Source organism: Adiantum capillus-veneris, chromosome 9, assembly GCF_014529385.1.
Source record: "Adiantum capillus-veneris isolate H3 chromosome 9, ASM1452938v2, whole genome shotgun sequence".
In the NCBI taxonomy this organism is placed as follows: domain Eukaryota; kingdom Viridiplantae; phylum Streptophyta; class Polypodiopsida; order Polypodiales; family Pteridaceae; genus Adiantum; species Adiantum capillus-veneris.
The window spans coordinates 116,948,919-116,969,069 of record NC_140939.1 but is presented as its reverse complement, the minus strand read 5'-3'; the positions used below and the strand labels follow the sequence as shown (position 1 = coordinate 116,969,069).

The 20,151-nt window shown below is 44.4% G+C and overlaps 1 protein-coding gene across 9 annotated transcripts in view; it reads left to right on the top strand.

The window, feature by feature from the left end:
* The window catches only part of SOS1 (sodium proton exchanger, putative (NHX7) (SOS1)), a 234,962-nt gene that overhangs the window by 52,621 nt on the left and 162,190 nt on the right, over positions 1–20,151 (top strand). For all 9 annotated transcript variants that reach the window (XM_086519996.1, XM_086519995.1, XM_086519994.1 and 6 more), the window contains exons 6-8: positions 5,640–5,797; positions 6,091–6,192; positions 6,272–6,389. In XM_086519996.1, coding sequence (XP_086376122.1) covers positions 5,640–5,797; positions 6,091–6,192; positions 6,272–6,389 — 378 coding nt within the window. The remainder of the gene's footprint in view (positions 1–5,639; positions 5,798–6,090; positions 6,193–6,271; positions 6,390–20,151) is intronic.

Sequence of the window (20,151 nt, the reverse complement as noted above, 5' to 3'; positions counted from 1 at the left end):
GGCTCCATGTCTGTGTGGAAAGCATGTGAAACCTCCTGCAGCGGGAAATCTCTATAGGCCATTCAAGATGGCCAACCCATGTGCAGTCCCCATGTCTATCAAGTGCCGTCCACTATTCCCAATTTGGCGATAGTCTAGATAGGCCTGTCTCCACAACATCCAACTCTCTCAGCATCTCCTCTGAGGTATCATAAAACACTGTTTGATGATGGGCAGTCCTAGCATTGAAGTCCCCTAGAATGATAATGTCACCATCTCTAGAGGACTCCCATTTTTATCATCCAAGATAGAAAAGGGGGACAATCCTTTAGGTGGTGCATATACTGACGTACTCGGGGGAAAGTAGCAAATAGCAATGTAAAGATATCTGCGTGTCTCTGCTCTCAATCTCACCCACATGTACCTAGCTTGCTCATCCCTGCGAGCTATATGTATCAATGGCTGCAACTCCTCCCTGAATAACACTGCCACTCCTCCCGAGCCCTGCCCTCTGTGCTCTGATCGTGTCTCCTATCTACAGGCTATCTCCCATCTGTATCCTCTAATGTGAGGCATAGATTGCCCAGGGGCCTGATGTGTCTCAGAGTAGAAGATGATGTCTCTCACGGAAAAACTCTCCTCAAAAGCACCTACATCAAGACGCATAGATCCATTACAATTCCAGGTAGCAACTTTGAGTGCAGTCCCATAGGCCTCACACCATCATGTGGAGCGTCGCTCCAATATCACCACTCTTCCATCTCGGTAAAAGGCAATCTTGCCTTTTTCCCTTGCCGCTCTAATCTCTGGCATTACCTCCTGCATATGAGCGATATGTGAGAGGGTAAGGTCATCCCAGAGAAAGATACCTGTTTTCTTGAGAGAGAGAGAGAGAGAGAGAGAGAGAGAGAGAGAGAGAGAGAGAGAGAGAGAGAGAGAGAGAGAGAGAGAGAGAGAGAGAGAGAGAGAGAGAGAGAGAGAGAGAGAGAGAGAGAGAGAGAGATATGAAACGAAATGAAATGTTATATTAACGTCTTTAAAAGGCCTAGGAGACCAAAAAGTTACAATTGGTGAATCTGATACCATGTCTGAGTACGGAAATTACAAAGTTACAAAGTTGCCAAGTTAACAAAGAACTAGCACTAAAACACTAAGGAGAAAGGAAATAAGGGGAGAAGGGGGGTCGGGGGGGGGGGGGGGGGGGGGGGGGGGACCCGTGCGTTCAGATGAAATCTCTCATCGGTCGCTGTCGGATCTCATCGACCTCCTCCATGGTCAGAACTCTGGATGGGCGTCTTGCATGTCGAGCTAGAGTGATTTGTATCTTCTCTTGCAACCTTCGTCGGTAATGGGAGACCCCTCGAGGTCGTGGACGTCTGGATCTGCCAAGTTAGAGAGAGAGAGAGAGAGAGAGAGAGAGAGAGAGAGAGAGAGAGAGAGAGAGAGAGAGAGAGAGAGAGAGAGAGAGAGAGAGAGAGAGAGAGAAATGAAATGAAATGATATATTAATGTCTACAAAAGGCCAAAATGACCTATGAGACCAACTGATTACGGTGATGAGTCTAGTACCAAGTCTGGGTACAAACAAAGAAAACTACAAACAAAGAAACTGATAGGAGTGCTACCGACTCCTATGGGTGGCTGGTAGGCTGATCAATGGGATCATGCCATAAAGGTACAAAGTGGGGATAAGTGTCACCATGATACAATATAGTAGTAGCATGAAAGCCTATCCTGATCGACACTCTGGGTGTCGTGCTAGAATCCTGTGGATCCTCTGCCGCAACCTCCGCCGGTGCTGCGTGGCTCCCCTCCTCAGTCGCGGTCGTCTCGATCTCCCTAACTCTATAGCTCGATCAATGAGAGTACCGCTGGTGTGTGTATGGGTGGGAACTGGGCTTTGTGATGGTGGTGTCCCCTCTGCCTCTGTGGTACTCAGGCTGAAGAAATCTGAGATGCGTCTCTGAGACTCTCTGTCTTTGCCCACTCAATAGAGCGTCTCTATGTCTCTGTATCTCAAGTAGGAATAATCCGAGACATCTTTGATCCTGATATCTCATGACTCTATCTAACGAGTCAAAACCATATCTAAATAAACAATAAAAGCGTCCCCGTATCTCATAGTAGACTGTGCAGCGACATATGTAGTGAAACTCTGTCTCTGGCTCTGCATGGCATAACTGACATATCCTACTGTCTGTTGGTAAGCCTTTGAATCTACCTGTCTCAATCCCAAGCTGGTGTGAAGATGTGCGAATCTGGCCTATAGCACATCGTAACCCATGAGATAGATGTGTGTCCATGTAACTGGGACATGTGACAAATCCGTCTGTCGTGAGTTGGAGAAGATGCTCTCTATAGAAAACCCTCTTCGTACCCAACTCCCGTGATGGCTCTATCCATGTCCTCTTGCTATCGAGCTGGATAAGATCCTGCCAAATGAGTCTAGTAGTCTCCATCCGTGTAAGAGCCAAAGATGGTGCATCAAGAGAATACTGGAAAGGGGGCAGCCTGTCCATGCTGAAACCATGCCTCTGAAACCATGAGCTCATCTGTGCATACCAACATGATGTATCTCCCTGTAATGCCAGCTGTCTAGATGACTCAAGAGCAAGCCTGGCATACCTGTCCCTGCTGGTGTCCCATAAGCTATGTACAAATGATACCGATCTGGTGAGAGCCTCAACCTCCATAGGTGGGGCAGCCAGCTCCGCTCGTATGATGTCATGTGGGACTGAGGCCTTGGCTCTAATCAGCCTAGAAATCATAGATATCAAGGGTCTCTCCATATTACTCCATCCAGCACTGTCAACAGACGGTCCCCAAACCTGAACCCCGTAGTGCATAACTGAAGCGATCAAAGTGTCGAAAAGCCAGAGCTTTGTTCGAGGTTCCTGGAACTGAACCTGCGAACAAATCCTCTCTAAACCGCCTAGGGCTGCATAGGCACGAGTCAATCTAGTGTCTGTTGCCACTTTCAGTGTGAACTTCGGTCCACTAAAGACCACCCCAAGATATGTGTATGCATCAGTATACTCCATATTGTCCTGCCCATATGTGAAAGTAGGTGCTGATCTCCTAACCCACTGTGGCGTGGTATTAAATACCATGACCTTGGTTTTACCAAGGTTGACAGACAATCCACTATCCTCTGCAAAACTATGCAATGCGTCCAAATGTCTCTGCATACCATCTGGTGAGTCTGATATCAACACAATATCGTCCGCATATAATAAAAGAGGGATCCATGTCCCCGCAAGCTGAGCACGTCTATCTCCACCTCTGTCAATATAATCAGAGACCTCATCAACATACATACCAAATAAAGTAGAGGACAGTGGGCATCCGTGTTTCACTCCGATAGTGGAGTGAACTATGTCAGATATCCCCTCTGACGTGCGTACATGACCCATCACTGAAATGTACAATGCCATAATCCCCCATATCAGCTCTGAGGGTACCCCCAATTCTATAAGCCGGCGCATCAATCTGGCCCTTGGTACTGTGTCAAAAGCTTTGCGGAAATCCACGAAGCTGTAGAATATCCGTCTACCATGTTCTCGACCCTCCTCAATGATAGCTGTGAGTGTAAAGACATGATCTAGTGTGGAGAAACCCCTCCTGAAACCAGCCTGCCCAGGTGCTCGTATGCCCATAATCTCTGCCCAACTGCTCAGCCTATGCTCAAGGATAGATGCATATAACCGTGCCAATGTGTGTCCTACCATGATAGTACGGTAATTCCCCGGTACTGTGGGGTCTCCTGTCTTGAAGATAGGTACAATAGTAGATAATCTCCAAGACTCATGGAAGCCTTCACACATGACACGGTTGAATAACCGTGCAAGCATCTCTGCCAACAAATCCCCAGCATGTATAATGTGCTCTGCTACCAAACCCTCATGATCCTGTGCCCGTCTGGTCTTCATCCTGTCAATGGCCTCCTTTACCATCTTAGTGGTAAAGAAGGTGCTCGTAGCCGGACATGGCTGTGGTGGATATGGTAGTGGTGGTTGTCCAGGTACAGTGTATAAAGATGCTGCATACTGACCCCATATCTCTGTAGAAGTAATCGCTTGTGGGGTAGACTGCTCATGGAATAGACGCCAAGCCTCTCCTGAATCTCTACTAAGGAAGAGCTGATATAAATCTTGCTCCATCTGGACCAAGAAAGCTCGCTTCTTCCGTCGCACTAGTCGTCGTGTAGCAATACGAGACTGTCTATAGGTGATCACTCCCAATGTAAGCTCATTGTATCTTAGCTCTACTCTGTCGACACTCCTCATCATACCAGCTGTTCTGAGGTATGTGCCTAGAACGACGTAGAGCATGTTAGGGGGGTGGGAGGGGCGGGGGGAGGGCAGTGCGTTGGGGGGGGGGGGGGGGGGGTTTGAGGGGAGGGGACAGGGGAGGGCCATAGTTACCCGGAACGCGGAACGGGAACGGGAACGGCAACGGCAACGGGATCCCCGCGGAACGGGGGAACGGCTAGGGGTCCGGAACGGGAACGTTGCGGAACGGGAGGTATAAAAAACACCCAAATAGTGCAATTTTTAGCTCCTTGTGTTTAAATACAAGGAGTATTAGAGTGCTTTGACTCTAATACTCACAAAAAACTCGTTTTGAAGACCATTCAACCTTGCTATGACTAGATGATGAGAGAGAGAGAGAGAGAGAGAGAGAGAGAGAGAGAGAGAGAGAGAGAGAGATGGAGAAGGAGAGATTTGAGAGAGTGGGAGGGAGAGGAAGAGAGCTTGAAGGCTTGAAGCCTTGAGCCTTGAGAGAGTGAGTCTTGAGAGGGAGAGATCTTGAGAGTGAGAGGGAGAGAGCTTGAGCCTTGAGTATTAGCTTGTGAAGAGAAAGGGGGAGGGGGGTGCATTTTATGAGCCCTTGAGGCCTTGCACACTTTCAAAAGAAGCCCAAACATTTACTTCAATTTTTTCAATTTTTGCCAAATTTGTTTGTAGCCGTTGGCCGTTCCAGGGGCATTCCGGAACGGTCCGGGGGCGTTTCGGAACGTTCTGGAACGGCCGTTCTGGTTTGCATTGGCCACCCAGAACGTCAGACATTCCGGGACGTTCCGGAACGTTTGGGAAGGGAACTGCCCCCCGGAACGCCGGAACGGGGGCTAGGGGGCGTTCCCCGGTAACTATGGGGAGGGCAGGGCAATAGGGGAGAGAGAGAGAGAGAGAGAGAGAGAGAGAGAGAGAGAGAGAGAGAGAGAGAGAGAGAGAGAGAGAGAGAGAGAGAGAGAGAGAGCATGTCAGGGGGTGGGAGGGTGATGGGAGGGCAGCACGGCAGGGAGTGGGAGGGGCGGGGGGAGGGCAGTGCGGGGGGGGGGGGGGGGGGGGTTGAGGGGAGGGGGACAGGGGAGGGCAGCGCAATAGAAGGGGGGGGGGGGGGAAAGGGTAGCTCAACAAAGTGTTGCTAAATGGACTATTTCTTATATTTCTGAGTAATTTCTTTTTATTGAAATTAAGATGTTTAATTGTGTGCACTTGAACCGTAAGGTTAGGAACTGTAGATCTATTGGAATTATTAAAAGGCATCAGGAATGGACAACTCTGATGTGTCATATGATTGGGTGACATTATGCATCACGAAGGGGTTGTACCGTTTGAGTGCATCTGGTTGAGTTACCTTATGCTTGTTTTTCTCCAGTACACCTTCCCATACAATTGGAGTTGGAGCATATCGTTATTATTAGGAGGTTTGTTAAGTGCAACAGATCCCGTAGCAGTTGTAGCACTTCTCAAGGAGCTTGGTGCAAGCAAAAAGCTAAATACTTTGATCGAAGGAGAATCATTGATGAATGATGGGTGAGGTTTGCTCTTTACTTCTAGGTGAAGGTTTGCTGTACGTGAAAATTCGACTCAATTTGTACAGCAACTCCAATTTTTGCCTCATTCCTTGCTAGCTCAATTTGATACCTTCTGTAATTTATAGACTTCTATCTTTACCTTCCTCTCTCCCCTGCTGTAGTCTTAATACCATTGATGATGCATTTGTAGAGTCTTATGTTCACCTTACCCTCTCCCATCTAACAAGTCGCATTGTTTAAGTTCATCTTTGATGATAGCTGCTGATATTTCACTGTTTTGCATATTGGCAGAACTGCGATAGTTATTTTTCACTTGTTCTTGGAATTGGTGCTTGGCGAGTCATTCAGTGCAGGGACTGTTGTGGTTTATCTATCTAGGGTGGCACTTGGCGGGTATGGTTTATGTCAATCTGGGATTTGGGCCAATTTGTAAGAAAGGCTTAACACTGAAGTTGCCATTATGTTTATGCAGAGTAGCCCTTGGAGCTGTATTTGGACTGGTTTCAGTGTTGTGGCTGGGGCTAGTATTCAATGACACGGTGATCGAGATAACTCTCACTTTGACTGCCAGCTACATTGCGTACTACACGGTATGGGTGATAATCCTCTTGAATTCTCTTGTTCATTCATTTGTTCATTACCTAATGCTAACTGTTACAGCACTCCCATTGAGAACTCCGTACTTATGCTAGGTTTTGTGTCTTTTCACATTGGTACAAGTGACCTTCAAACGTATGTAAGATTTGTAAGATTGAGCATAATAAGGTGATGCTAGTGAGCAGGCAGGTGCTAGTAACTCTGCTGGTGTGTACCTCTCAAAGTGGGAAACGCCTTGCGTGTAGACAAGAAGATGTCATTATTCTTTCCGGATAGGAGTATTATTTTGAGAAATTAGCCCAAAATTCTTGTGGATGGGTAATGAACCTTCTTGTAGTTGCATTGTGCATTCTACATCTCTCATATCTTTGTCTGCATGTGGCATGTTTGGCTTCAACATTTCTACTGCTCATTTGAAGGAGTTTGAGTTTATTCACTCTTGGACAACTTGTCTATCGAACTTCAATTGAGATAAAAGTCATTTGATAATTGTTTTAATATTTCACCAGTTCTACCTACCTCACCTGAGGTGCAAGAGTGAATGAATGACTACATGAAAGGATGCTGTATAGGAGCCACCCAGTAGGCGAATGCTCTTGACTAGGCTGATGGCTGCTAGACCAGTTTACGGAAACCTCACAGTCAACTGCGCTCGTACGGCGATAGCGCTAAGATGGGGCTTTTCGTCACTCTGCAATTCTCTTAGTGTCCCCCTTTGCACATTTTTATAGGCATTGTGGCTGTGCTTTACGTTGCACCAAAAGCCCTTGGATTTTAAAGATTGCCAAAAAGTCAATTGTTTTCAAGACTAGTGGAAAATCTGCCACAGGTTTGATTTTTGACTGGCATCCTTACCCTTCAAATTTCATGAATCCTACATAGTTTTAGGGGCGGCCCTCTTTCTTACCTGTTAGAAATGGAAAGAAGACCTAAAAATGGGTAAAACGCGAGCCAAAAATAAACTCTGGCTGCTACGTCCATGGTGCTACCTAAGCACATCCGTTTCTGCAGTGCCATGTTAGCCCACGATTCGCACCGGGAATCCCACTGCAATTCCTGCCAAGATTCTGGTCGGCTCTTGATCTCCTCTTCTGTCTTGTTGGGTCATGCCATGCAATTACTTTGTGACATAACTCCCCCTTAAAGATGAGTAACCGTCCTTGATTACCCTTGCAAAATACACTAGAAACTAGGATTTTATAGACATCGACTCCATGCAGACATACCTTTGTTCATCACTAAAAAGACAGTACAATATCAAAGCATACACTAGCTCAGAGAACACTTGACAATCAAGGGTCACATCCTCATCTTCTTCTCGGTCAAGACCTCAAACACGAATTGTAATCACAATTGAATCACTTAGCCATCACAGCTAGGCCTCCCTGACCTCTCACCAATGTTTCTATGCACTAATTTCATCATTCTAACCATCATTATCACCCCTATCGATGAATAGAGATAAAATGTTCCAGACATTCCACCTCACAAATACTCAAACAAGCGTACAGTTTGAAAGAGTACAACAATTCAAACACAAATTGGATATCCAACCATAATATCAAATATCTTGGTATATGGTATGTATATATCATATAGAAGTCACCGGGTACAGTACCGCCAACACATTAGTTACCCCAAAATGTCAGAGACAAAATGGTTGACTCTATCTGAATCTGTTGTTGATCTGTGACGACGGAGTAGAGTGGCTCCTCTCCTATGCACCGCGGATTGCACCAGACTCAACCTGCTGAATTGACATGCACTTTTGGATGGTGGCAACCAAACCAAAAGCCTCAAGGTAAAGCTCTTACAACTAAGGAATATCTACTAAGTCCTCCTCCATCCATTTTGCATCAAGAGTAGGGTAGTTCCTAAACTTGATCAAGTATTTATGGACCAGTTTACCCTTCACTTTTCTTTTCTTTCCTTGTGCGCTAGAATCTGCTTAGATATAAGAATTTCCTCTCTTTCTTCTACCTCAGGTTGCTCTTCTAGCCCTTTGTTCTTTGGCACCTATCCCTTGAAAGCTCATAGTAGACTCACATGAAAAGCATTGTAAATCCTCCAAGTGATTGACAACTTAAGTCTAAAAGGATGCCTCATTGGTCTTTTCAAAGATTTGGAAGGGCCCATAGTACCTTGTATTTAGCTCTGAAAAAAGCTTCTCCTTACCTTGCATCGTTTTCAATTTGGCTTTCTCAAACTTACAAAGAACCCAATTTCTTCCTTTAACTTAAAGTTGTGCCGGTGCTTGTTTGCTGCTTTCTTATTCCGTTCTTGAGACTTCAGCTTAGCCTCCTTGACCTCGGAAAAAGATGTGGCTAGATCCTTCGCAAAATAATGAGCCTGAAAGATCGTCCTTGGTGCACAAGATATACAAAACTTTCTTGCTATTTGTAACGGTGACGAGCACCACGTGCCAACGGTAAAGAACATATTGAACAACTTTAAGCACTTCAAATAACACTAAACTGAAAGAGATGTACGACACACGAGACGGGAGTGGCGGAGCTCCACCCCAAGAGAGCATTGGCCCCAAACCTTGACGCCCTTTGCGGTATTTCTTTATATTGCTTCAACTCAGTACAAGCTGGTACTCTATCCTCTGCACTCCCACGCGGAGACGTGCAGAGATTAAGCCCATGGCACATTTTTTAAGGCCCTTGGCCTTGAAAAGCAATTACATGAAAAGCATCAAACTGTAAAAGCATCTGGTTTCAAAAGCTGATGCTAAAAACTGCCAGCGTGTTTCACAGAAATCTGTACAACTGCCACATCATCAACGTAAAACATGGAAATCCGTACAGGTGCCACGTCAACACTACCAGCGCAATTTGTGGGTTGTCTGTACAAGCTTGCCACCACGTCATCATTTGCTTACACGCCAGATTTCTGAGTGTGGTTTTGCTTTATTTAATATCTTTGTGTCACTTGAGCCCATCGGACTTGGTCCCATAAGTTGGGTAGGAACTTCTTTAAAAATTAGGCCACTCGGCAAGTCTTTATAAGTTGGTAAAACTTCTTCTGCTTCTTCTTCTTCTGCTGTTTCTTCTTAGGCTTTAGAAGGGTTTAGGCCCCTCGGCCGGGATCTGCAGGTTGGCTCCGTTCTTTAGTGGCTTGACACATCAGCAGCTTGTGACACTATTCGCTATCTTAAATGGTGCCTTCATAGTGGTTGTAAGCAAACTCCACTAATGGCAAATAGTTCTCTCAACGAGATTTGTGTTTATAGATGCAACACTGCATCAAGTTAAATGCCATCGAGATGATAATCTGTCTGCCCATCCATTTGTTGTGAAACAAAGAAGAGAACTTGAGTGTCATCCCCAAATTCTTGCACATGGTTTCCAAATAGATGGTGAACTTGAGGTCTTTGTTGACACAATAGACTTAGGTCTCCCATGATTCCGAAAGACCTATGCACTATATAGTTTAGCCAAATGATCCGGCTTCAGTGTGTTCTTCATTGGTACCAGTGAGCTTGCTTATTGTACCTATCCACAATAGTCCAGATACCATTATGCCCATCCTTAGTCCTTGGGAGATCGAAGATAAAGTCCATAGGAATAGTCTCCCATGGTTGATCTAGGATAAGAGAGGTGTTCCGTTGATTTGTTGCTTGTCACAAATTGCTGACGTGTCAAGCCCTGAAGACCCTGAGGGTTAGGGCTCCCCGAGCCTAATTCTAGCCAACCTGCAGATCCAACTCAGGGGCCTAAACCGTAGCAGAAGCAAAAGAAGAAGCAGTATTTACCAACTTATCGATCCTCACCGAGTGGCCCAGTTATCAAAGAAAGGGTTAGGATTAAAACCCTAACCCCCAGATAACTTATGGGTCCTGTCCAATGGGGCCTAAAAATTAAGCACCCACACACACACAAAAGGCATTGCGTAAAAACTGATGATGTGGCTACTGTACGGACATCCTGCAAATCACGATGACATGCTAATGTGATAGTGTATAGTCGTTCGTAAATGGCGTTGAGAGGTTGCTAATGTGGCAATGTGTGGATTTTTGTATTTTTTGATGGCTGTTCTTTAGCGCCAGCTTTTGGACCAGATGCTTTTGAGTTTGATGCTTTTCATGTAAATTGCTTTCCATGGCCTAGGGGCCTTTAAATTTATGCCATGGGCTCACTCTACTGTGTGGAGGTGCAAAGGAGTGCCCCCGACATTGTAATGTGTTAAAGCAATATAAAGAAAAGGGAAGCCTGGGTTTGGGGCTAGTGCTCTCTTGGGGTGGAACTCTGCCATTGCGCCACTGTGTGTCTCATGTGCCGTGCATCTCTTTCAGTACTGTTGTTTTGAAGCATCTAAAGTCTGTTAAGTCTGTTCTTTTCGGTTGGCACATGGTGCCCTCCCGTTACATGCTTGTCATAATTTACGACATACGAAACAAACACACACGAAATCATCCACATGCGTCTTGAGCTAAGGCCAATAGAAGTAATCCTCAATTGCCTTCGGTGTCATATCCTATCACCCTATGCTCAACAAAAGGCAGATCATGGCAACCCGTCAATGCTTTCCTCGTCAAAGTCCTTGTTATACATAACTTGGTACTTTGTCAAAAATGAGGTCACAATTTGGATAAGAAACATATTGCTCCCTCACATCATCGAAGTTATGATGAAATATTGTTGTGGACGGTAGATGGTTGTGGCTTGCAAGATAGCACATCTCCAACCACATTCTTCTTGCCATGTAAATACACAATATGAAAGTGAAAATAAGATAAAATATTTGTCCATGTTCCAATATATATGTGGTAGTGATGTGTGTGAACACACTTAGACCCCGGAGCATTTTTTCCCTCACTAAGTGGTTTTTTTCCCCGTGCATTGTATATACACCCATTATTCTAGGGGTAACTTATCTTTCCATTGTGCACTAAGTAATATACTCTATGTTGTGTGCCTTGAGCTTCTTCATCTTCTCCAAGCTGTGTGTGTTTTCCTGCAGTCCTAAATCCAACAATTGGTGGAGCTCGTAGAGCTAGGTCTGCTCAGAGTTTTCATTTGGGCTCTTTTTGGCCTTCCTTTTCACTACAGGTAGTATTGCGTAGGCAATTTTGTTCTTTTGTGCAAAATTTTGTCAGTGCAATTTCTTGCAAAATAGGTTCCTTAACAATCTTCTTTGGGTTGTGCTACATAGCACGTGTTGGTCCTACTTCGTTTTTCCTCTTTCTGGCCAGTTTTCATTAGGTGCAGTCACTCACCATGGCTAACAACAACACATACGTTTTCAAGATGTTTGCTGCTGAGGATAAACTGGATGGGGATAACTATCGAATGTGGGCTTACATGATGCAACATGTTCTTGTGTCAAAGGTCGTTTGGAATGTTGTGCAGGGCATTGATGTATGTAGACACCTTTTGTGGATAAAGCCTCTGTTGAGGATTTTGCAGGTTTTGGTGGCAGTACTGTTGCTGCTAGAGTTCTTTTCTCTACGATTGAGCAGTCTCGTCGGGATGCTAAAGATACACAGGTTCATGCATTGATTGCATTATCTGTGAAGCGCACTATTACTCCTCACATTTGCTCAGCTAAATTAGCAAAACAGGCTTGGAATATTCTTGCCGGTCTTTAGCAATGAGGCTAAAATTGCATTGTTGTGTAAAGAGCTGGAGTCAAAGATTATGCATGAGAAAGATGACATGGACACTTTCCTTGTTGGTATCAAGGATATTAATGAGCAACTCATTTTTGCAGGCGGTCATTTCTGAAAGTTCCCTTGTGCAGACTGTTCTTGATGCATTGCCAAATTCTTACCAGACCTTTGCCAGTACTTGGAGACTTATGTAACAAACTTGGACACCCCAAGTCTGGAATCTAGCACAACACACAAGAGAGAATTACTTTAAAATACTTCACACTTAATTCACAGTTCAATTGAGTCGATATGTCTTGGCGTAATTCCGGGCCCAAAGAGATTGGCCCCAAAGACTGCCGCCCCTTTCGGGATTTCTTTTCGTATTAGTGCTTGAGCAAAGTACAGTTTCCCATTGGTCTCCTCTGCTCATTGGCTCGTCAACACTTGTGAGCCAGAAAGAGCCCAGGGGACTTATTTCAAGGCCCTTGGCCATGGGAAAAGCAAGACATGAAAAGCTTCCGTACGGCTTGTCACGTTAGCAGAGTAACCGCGTTTTGTGAAAATTTGTACGGCCAGCCACGTCAGCACTTCAATGCAATTTGTGGATTTTCGTACTGCAGCCTGCAGCCAGTCTTTTTTTTTTTTTTCAAGTCTATTGTCCCTAGGGCCCTGTTGGCAGGTGCCCTATAAGTTGGGACAACTTATGGACATGCCACGTCATTAGTTTGTGACATACCCCCCTCTTGAAAGAGTTGTAATTGCCCTCGATTACGCATGCAAAATAGACAGGGGCCATAAACCAATTCAATAGACATTGACTGTAAATACCAACGTAATAGACAACACAAATCTAGCACCTGCACAAAGACGACTCAGTCAATGCACATTCACATCATATCAATAACATAAAAAATGATCACAGATCTAAGACCCATGATTCTTGGCAACATATTTAGCAATCGCATCTAGATCCATCCTGGACCATACTGAGGTCGGATTAGATAATTCTTATTGCAACCATGTCTATAGATTCTCAAGACCGAAATGTTGCAGTCATTTCGTCTTCAATCTGGCACTCAAACAAAATCACATATGAGAGAGCACACAATCAAATTCAAGTTCGGGAATTCCCATTTTCAACTTTCTTATTTGTAAAGTCGTACAACAGAATACTCTCTACACAGTAGTATCCGTGAAATACAAAGGGAAATCAATGACTTTATGCCATCCAGGTAATTTGTGACAAAGGAGCGGAGTGACTCCCCTCTCGTGCAGTCCCGTCTGCACCAGATTCAACCCTGTTGATATGTTGGATCTTTTTGAATAGTTTTAGCTAAGCTGAAAGTCTCAAGGTAAAGTTCCAAAATCTGAGGAGTATGTGCTAAGTCCTCCTCCTCCATCCACTTCACATCCAATGTCGGATAGTTCTTGAATTTTAGTAGGAACCGCCGAATCACTTTACCTTTCTTTTTTTTTTCTTTGTGGGCTAGTATCTGTTCTGAAATGAGTATCTCCTCTCTCTCTTCCACTTTAGGTTGCTCATCAGGCTCCCTGTCAACTGGCACCTCACCCTAAATGAAAAGCATTGTGAATCTTCCAAGTGTGTGGCAACTTGAGTCTGAAGGATACATCATCTATCTTTACTTGGATCTGGAAAGGGCCATAATACCTCATGCTAATCTTTGGAAAAAGCCACTCCTTCCTTTTTCTTTTCCTTAGGCGTGCCTTCTCAAAACGTAAAAGCACCCAATCATCTTCCTTCAACTTCAAGTCGCGTCTATGTCTATTTGCTGTCTTCTTATGCCGTGCTTGAGACTTCTCTAGAGTCTCGCGAACCCTAACAAAAGCAGTGTCCAAATCCCTCGTGTACTGATCTGCTTCAAAAATCTTGTACTTGGTGCTTAGAAATGGAGGGACCTTCTTAGCACCTTCGATTACTTCAAATGGCGCCTTCCCCGTCGAAGAGTGAACCGTGTTATTGTAGGCAAATTCAACCAAAGGCAAATATTTTTCCCATTGAGTCTTCTGATCGGAGATGTAAGACTTCAATAAATCCAAAACCACTAAATTGGCTATCTGAGATTGCCTTTCTGTTTGCGGATGGAATGATGATGAGAACTGTAACCGCGTATCTGAGATTGCCTTTCTGTTTGCGGATGGAATGATGATGAGAACTGTAACTGCGTGCCAATCTTCTTCCAAATTGCCCTCCAAAACAAACTCGTAAATTGGGGATCTTTGTACGACACTATCATCTCAGACATGCCATGTAATCGGAAAATCTGAGCAATGAATAATCTCGCTAAATGATTAGGCTTGATCGTTTTCTTTACTAGAATAAAGTGAGCTTGCTTGCTAAATTTGTCGATGATTGTCCAAATGCCATCGTGCCCACTTAAGGTCTAGGGGAGATCAATGTGAATCCTTGAAGCGTGAAAAAGTGTCAAACCGTATTGCTTGACCCCTATCCTTGAACTCTTTTTCTTCTTTTCGAGGTTATCATATTGAGTAGCTCTCATGAGATGGTTGTGCTTCTTACCATAAATGGGACCAAAAGTGTGGGAATCTCTATCAGATTTGTCGGAAGAGGACGAGGTGTCCTCCTCAGAACTGCAAGAATCTTTTTGTGCTTTCAGACTTCCTCCTCGATTTGCCTTTCTTGCTTTTCTTGGTCTTTCTCGGCTTCTTCTGCTCCTTCTGCTCCTCAGTGGAACTAGAGGAAGAGGAGCTGTCATAATTCTCTGAAGACGAAGAAGAATTGGGGTCATCCTTGAAGCGAACACGCTTCTTGGCTCCATAGCTGCCTCGGAAGTCTATCTCTGGCCCAAGTGAGTGGCAAAATCCTCTGACTTACCTTTCTTGCGAGAGTGATTTAGCTTTCATCAGTTGATCTTGCGCTTCAAAGTGTCGTCAAACTCTTCTTGCGAGTATAGTTTCTGCTAATTGCACCAGGCTTTGCTGCAGCCTTCATGGCCAACTTGATAGGTGAGTAGCTGCCTCGGAAGTCTATCTCTGGCCCAAGTGAGTGGCAAAATCCTCTGACTTACCTTTCTTGCGAGAGTGATTTAACTTTCATCAGTTGATCTTGCGCTTCAAAGTGTCGTCAAACTCTTCTTGCGAGTATAGTTTCTGCTTTTTTGCACCAGGCTTTGCTGCAGCCTTCATGGCCGACTTGATAGGTGAGTGGATGGCATTGTTCCATCAAGATTGAACCTCATCAAGCGGATGATTCTTCAAATACTTCATGTAGTTCGGGTTCTTGGAGTACTCGAACATTCGTTTTGCACACCTATCAACCTGAAGTTGACACTTGTACTCTGCTTTCTCGAGATCTCCCGCCGAAAACTTGCCGTTGTCCTCTCCCGATTCCTTGGAAGGAGGCTTACTCCATTGGAATCTCAGTTCCCTAACTGGGATTTGAGTGCTCTTCATCTTCCGAGAGACTGGTAGTCAATAGCGACACACAAACAGAGACTGCAAGAACTGAACTTGAATGGAGAGAGAGTGTCAAAAAGAAGAGGAGATTTGGCACAAAGCGGTGGAGTTCTGCTTCCATATACACTAGCCCCAAAGAATGGTATCCCTAACGGTTTTTCTTTCTTGATTGACCACAATACAATGTCTGAGGGTCTCCTTCTCTACAGTTGCTCCCAAGCTAATCTACAGGGAAGTGGGCCCTGACACTTCTTAAATGCAGTAAAGAGGGCCCCAAAAACAAGGCACCACCAAAACCACCTGACACCTAATTTCTAATAACTCTACTCCCAAAATCTCTGTGCAAGAAGCTGCCCCAGTGATTGCCGCATGGACTGCCATGTCAGCCCGCAATTTGCGGTAGATTTTGCACCGAGTTGTTTTCTGAGTTGGGTGTTAACTTTTATCCCAGTTAGGTCTGGCCTGTTGGTGGGCCATTTATGGTCCACCTGGACCATGTGCCGCATCATCAGAGTTGTGACAGTCATCCAGCACACTCGCGCATCATTCTTTTTCTCAAGTATTTTTGAGGAAGAAAGGCCATGTAAGAGATGTATTACTTCATCATGAAAGAAATGAATTTACATTCTTTTACAATATCATGATAACCTCGATTCTCTGAATGTTTGAGGACTGAATTGAATTTAGTCCAGCTCGGATCCCTGAGACATAATAATTTTTCTTTCTACCTTTGTTGTGCCAGTTTATGGCATATTCAAAGTGGAATGAATCAAAATCGATGCATCTGATCTGTCTTATGGGCCGACCTTGGCCTCTACAGAATGTTAATACACATTTCTTTCTTTCTTTTGTTTCTGTAAATTTATGGAGGGTATTCAAGTGCAGGAAGCTCAAGGATACAATGGGCTTTATTCGTAAGGCTTTGGCTACTGTTATTAGATGAGGAACCCATTGTTCATCCGTTTTTGGAGACTAAAGTGAAAATTGAGCTTGCGAGAGAAGTTGGCTCTACTCGAGCTACTTTACCAGTTACTATCTGATGTAAAAGTTTTTAGACTGAGGAGTTCCTGAAGATGCATTGCAGCCATTAAGCTGAAAAGTATTGCTTGCATGGTTAGGGATTTGTGGCTCTCACACTGGTATCAGAGTCATGATTGATTGCCCAATACCTTAGTGAAAACATTATTCAGAGTCTTAGCTTAAGTTGTTTAGATCTCCAGGAATGAGTTGAATGTTTTGAGTTGGATGAACCTAGAGGTATTGGCTTTTGTTTGAATAACATTAAGATTGGACTTTCTCCAATGCAAGAAGATGCTTATCATGCTTACCAAAAACTCTTGGTGTTCTGTGTCATGCATGGGGCAGATTGTCCTTCACCGGATTATCAATTTTGAAAGAGGATGATGAGAATGCTTGACAAGAGTGTATTTATATCATAGATGATGATAAGCTGGAATGCATGGGGACCAAGAGGCAATCATACCTGCCTGTGAACAAGCTGACAATATAACTTGCATATTACAAGGCAAATCAGGATGCACAAAGAATCGAGTGGAAAACCTATTACTTGTTTGTTTGTGTTTTTGTGTTTAAGGGAGATCCAGCATGTGTCTCTGTCTCATCTGCTCCATCTGTTGGCCACCCAACAGCCTATTCTACACGTCATTTTTCACCTGTGGTAAAAGTAAATGTTTAGCCAAGTTCTCTCAACCTAGGATTTCTATCAAAGTGTTCTTGTCAATGGGTACCTGGATGAGGATCGCTATAGGTTAGGTCGCTCCATTCGTCTGCCTTTATTTCTTTTTTCCCGAGAAAAAGATCCTTCCATTAGTTAATGAAAACTGCCCATGGGGCTACAACCACCTCAACAAGAGAGGGCTACAACAATCATGATGGGGAGACTCCCCAATGAAAAAACAACATATGTATATTGAGGCTAAATCAAGAGATGGGAGGAGGGAAGAGCCACACAGGTGGATAGTAGTGCCATCTGAGCACACCCTGGACCATGGTGAAGAAAGGCCCAGTGTAACCGGCCTGTTACCTTCAAAAAGGGCGGTAGACCTTAGACTTAAACCTTATTTGCTTTCACCCATTTAATTTGTCGCCACTTTACCTGTACTTTCAAGACACAACAAAAGGGGAAAAGGGATACAGGCTGCTAGATTGCACCTGTATGAGAAGACCGACACCATACTGGCCCCTAAATTAGGTGCCCCTTTCGGTATTTCTTTATTCTTTAACAGAGGGAATAAAAGCTGTGGTTCCCTACAAGCTGCCCCGCACAATCTTGGCTGAATTTCAACTGTTCTGGCCTGATTTCGGCAGCATAACTGTACTAGGACCCTTCACAGTCAGTATTCCCACGCATTGGATGACTTTCCCGACGCATACGGACACTTTGCAAAACCTGGCGAGAATCTGCAGCACGCTGAGTTCTCTGTTTTCTGCCCCGAAAATGCGCCAGATCAGGTGTACAGCGGTCCCCTTGCGTCCCCGAACCTCCTGGAGGTATTAGGGTCCGTTTAGGGCCAAAACCCTAAACCTGCAAAAATACACAGCAGGCTGTAATTCACTGTTTCGGGCTCCGTTTTGCGTGCCGGTTGCATCCGTAGCAAGTCCTCGAGCTCTTGCAACTGTAGGGCTACTTGCCCTTTGAATCGGACGAGATTTCGCACATGAAACCTCTCCGAATCACGTGTATCTGCGGGGGATTAGCCGCTAGCTAATCCAGTACCTGTGCAAGAGGCTCTTGCCTCGGCAATCGCGCATGAACCCACACAACTGTACATTGGTCAATTGAAAAGCCCACTAGAGGGGCATAACCATAAAGAATAGGGGAGAGAGAGAGCAGTGAGAGTTGTGCAGGTCATGACATCCTGCACCTCACTGTACATAGAGGGTAAGCCAGCACTCCATTGAAGCTCTCCCACCTATGACAGCACTTAAAAACGAGCTCCCAGCTGAAAATCACGTTTTTGCCTTCTCTAAGTAGTAAATTGGCCTCAGAGTGCCAAGTGTCACTCATTTGTGCATTTTCCCGCTATAGACCCTCGGGTCTAAAATTATCTCACTTGTAGCCTCTGTTGACTTGGCCACATATTAACAAAATGATCCCCATGTCAAACTGCATGTAATGACGCGAAGACATTTTGCCGTCCAACAATAGCAGTCCCTAAAATTTAGGAGTTTCTGCCATTACATTCTTCTAGGTCATCTGACCCTCTTTGTACAAATCAGCCACACCCAGAACTGAAATGTAGCCTATGTAGCAAAGGATTCCGCTTTGGCTGGCCAATGACCCCACTTTGGCTAACCATAGTCCTTGTCCAACCTTAGTGCTCTTTAGCCCTCAGGCCTGGAGGTTTGTTTCCAAAAGGTAAAACAAACGAAATTCCCTAAAGAAAGAGAAAATAAACAAAATGGAATTGCCAATGGCTGGTGATATATCCCCCTCTTGAAATCTCAAACGTCCTCGTTTGCACCTATGTTGTACATGCTTACAGTCAGCACTCAGGTGTCCGGACACCATGTAGACACATGTACGACACATACATGCTCACAGTCAACACCTCGTTGACACATGTATTGCTTGCGTGTGAACCCTGTCCCAATGACATAGTGGAAGCGTCACACTCTGCCATTGCTTTGAGTCCATAACTTTCCAATGACAAAATGGAAGCGTCACATTTTGCCACTGTCTTTTAGTACACGTTGGATCCAGAAACCTTTCAAGCATACCCAAACCGACAGTTTAAGAACGCAGTTACACATGTACTCTTCAATAGAAATAATTGTTGTACCCTTGACAAACTGACAAGAAATACTCACTTCTATAGCACTAAACAAACTTTTGTACATTCCATAAGAGCAATTGCGAAACTGACAATCTGTACAGCTCTAACATTCATGTAACATGCACTTCATTTGAGCTCACTGTAAGTAACATGTACATCATTTCTTTCAGAAGCGAGTGTCACACTGACAATCCATGTAGCTTTGAATCTCAAGGGGTCAAGGTAGGTTGCAAACCAAGGTTTTAAGTTCCGATACTTTTAGTGACTCTGCAAGTTCACTTTTTTTTATCCACTTGACATCCAGAGGTGAATAGCTTTTGAACTTTACCAAATAGCACCTTGCAACCTTGCCTTTTCTTTTCTTTCTTTATGTGCCAAAATCTGTTCCGGGACCAAGATCTCGTCAAGTTCCTCGACTTCCGGCTGATCTTCAGCTGGCATATCTTCTGGCACATCCCCCAAATAGGGTCTGAGAAGACTCACGTGAAACGCATTGTGAATCTTCCAACTCTCAGGCAATTTCAACCTTTATGCAATATCACTGATTTGCATACTGAGCATCGAAAACAATCTTTCTCTGCTCTTCATCTTGATCTTTGGAGATTAACCTGTGATCTACCCTTATGCTGTCACTTTTATTGGGCTGAGAATTCTCTTTTAAACCCAATTTCGGCAGCATAATTGTAGTAGAAACCTTCACAACCAAAAATCCACATATCCAAGTGATTATCCACGCATAATAGAGCACTTTTGCAAACCTGTCTTGGAAATTCAGCACGCTGAATTCTTTGTTTTTAGCTCTTAAAATGCTCCAGATCACTTGTATTACTGTCCTCTAGCTTCCCCGAAGCTCTCGGGACAAAAAGGCATCAAATAGGGTCAAAACCCTAAATCTGCAGAAAAATACAGCAAGCTTTATTTTCTTCT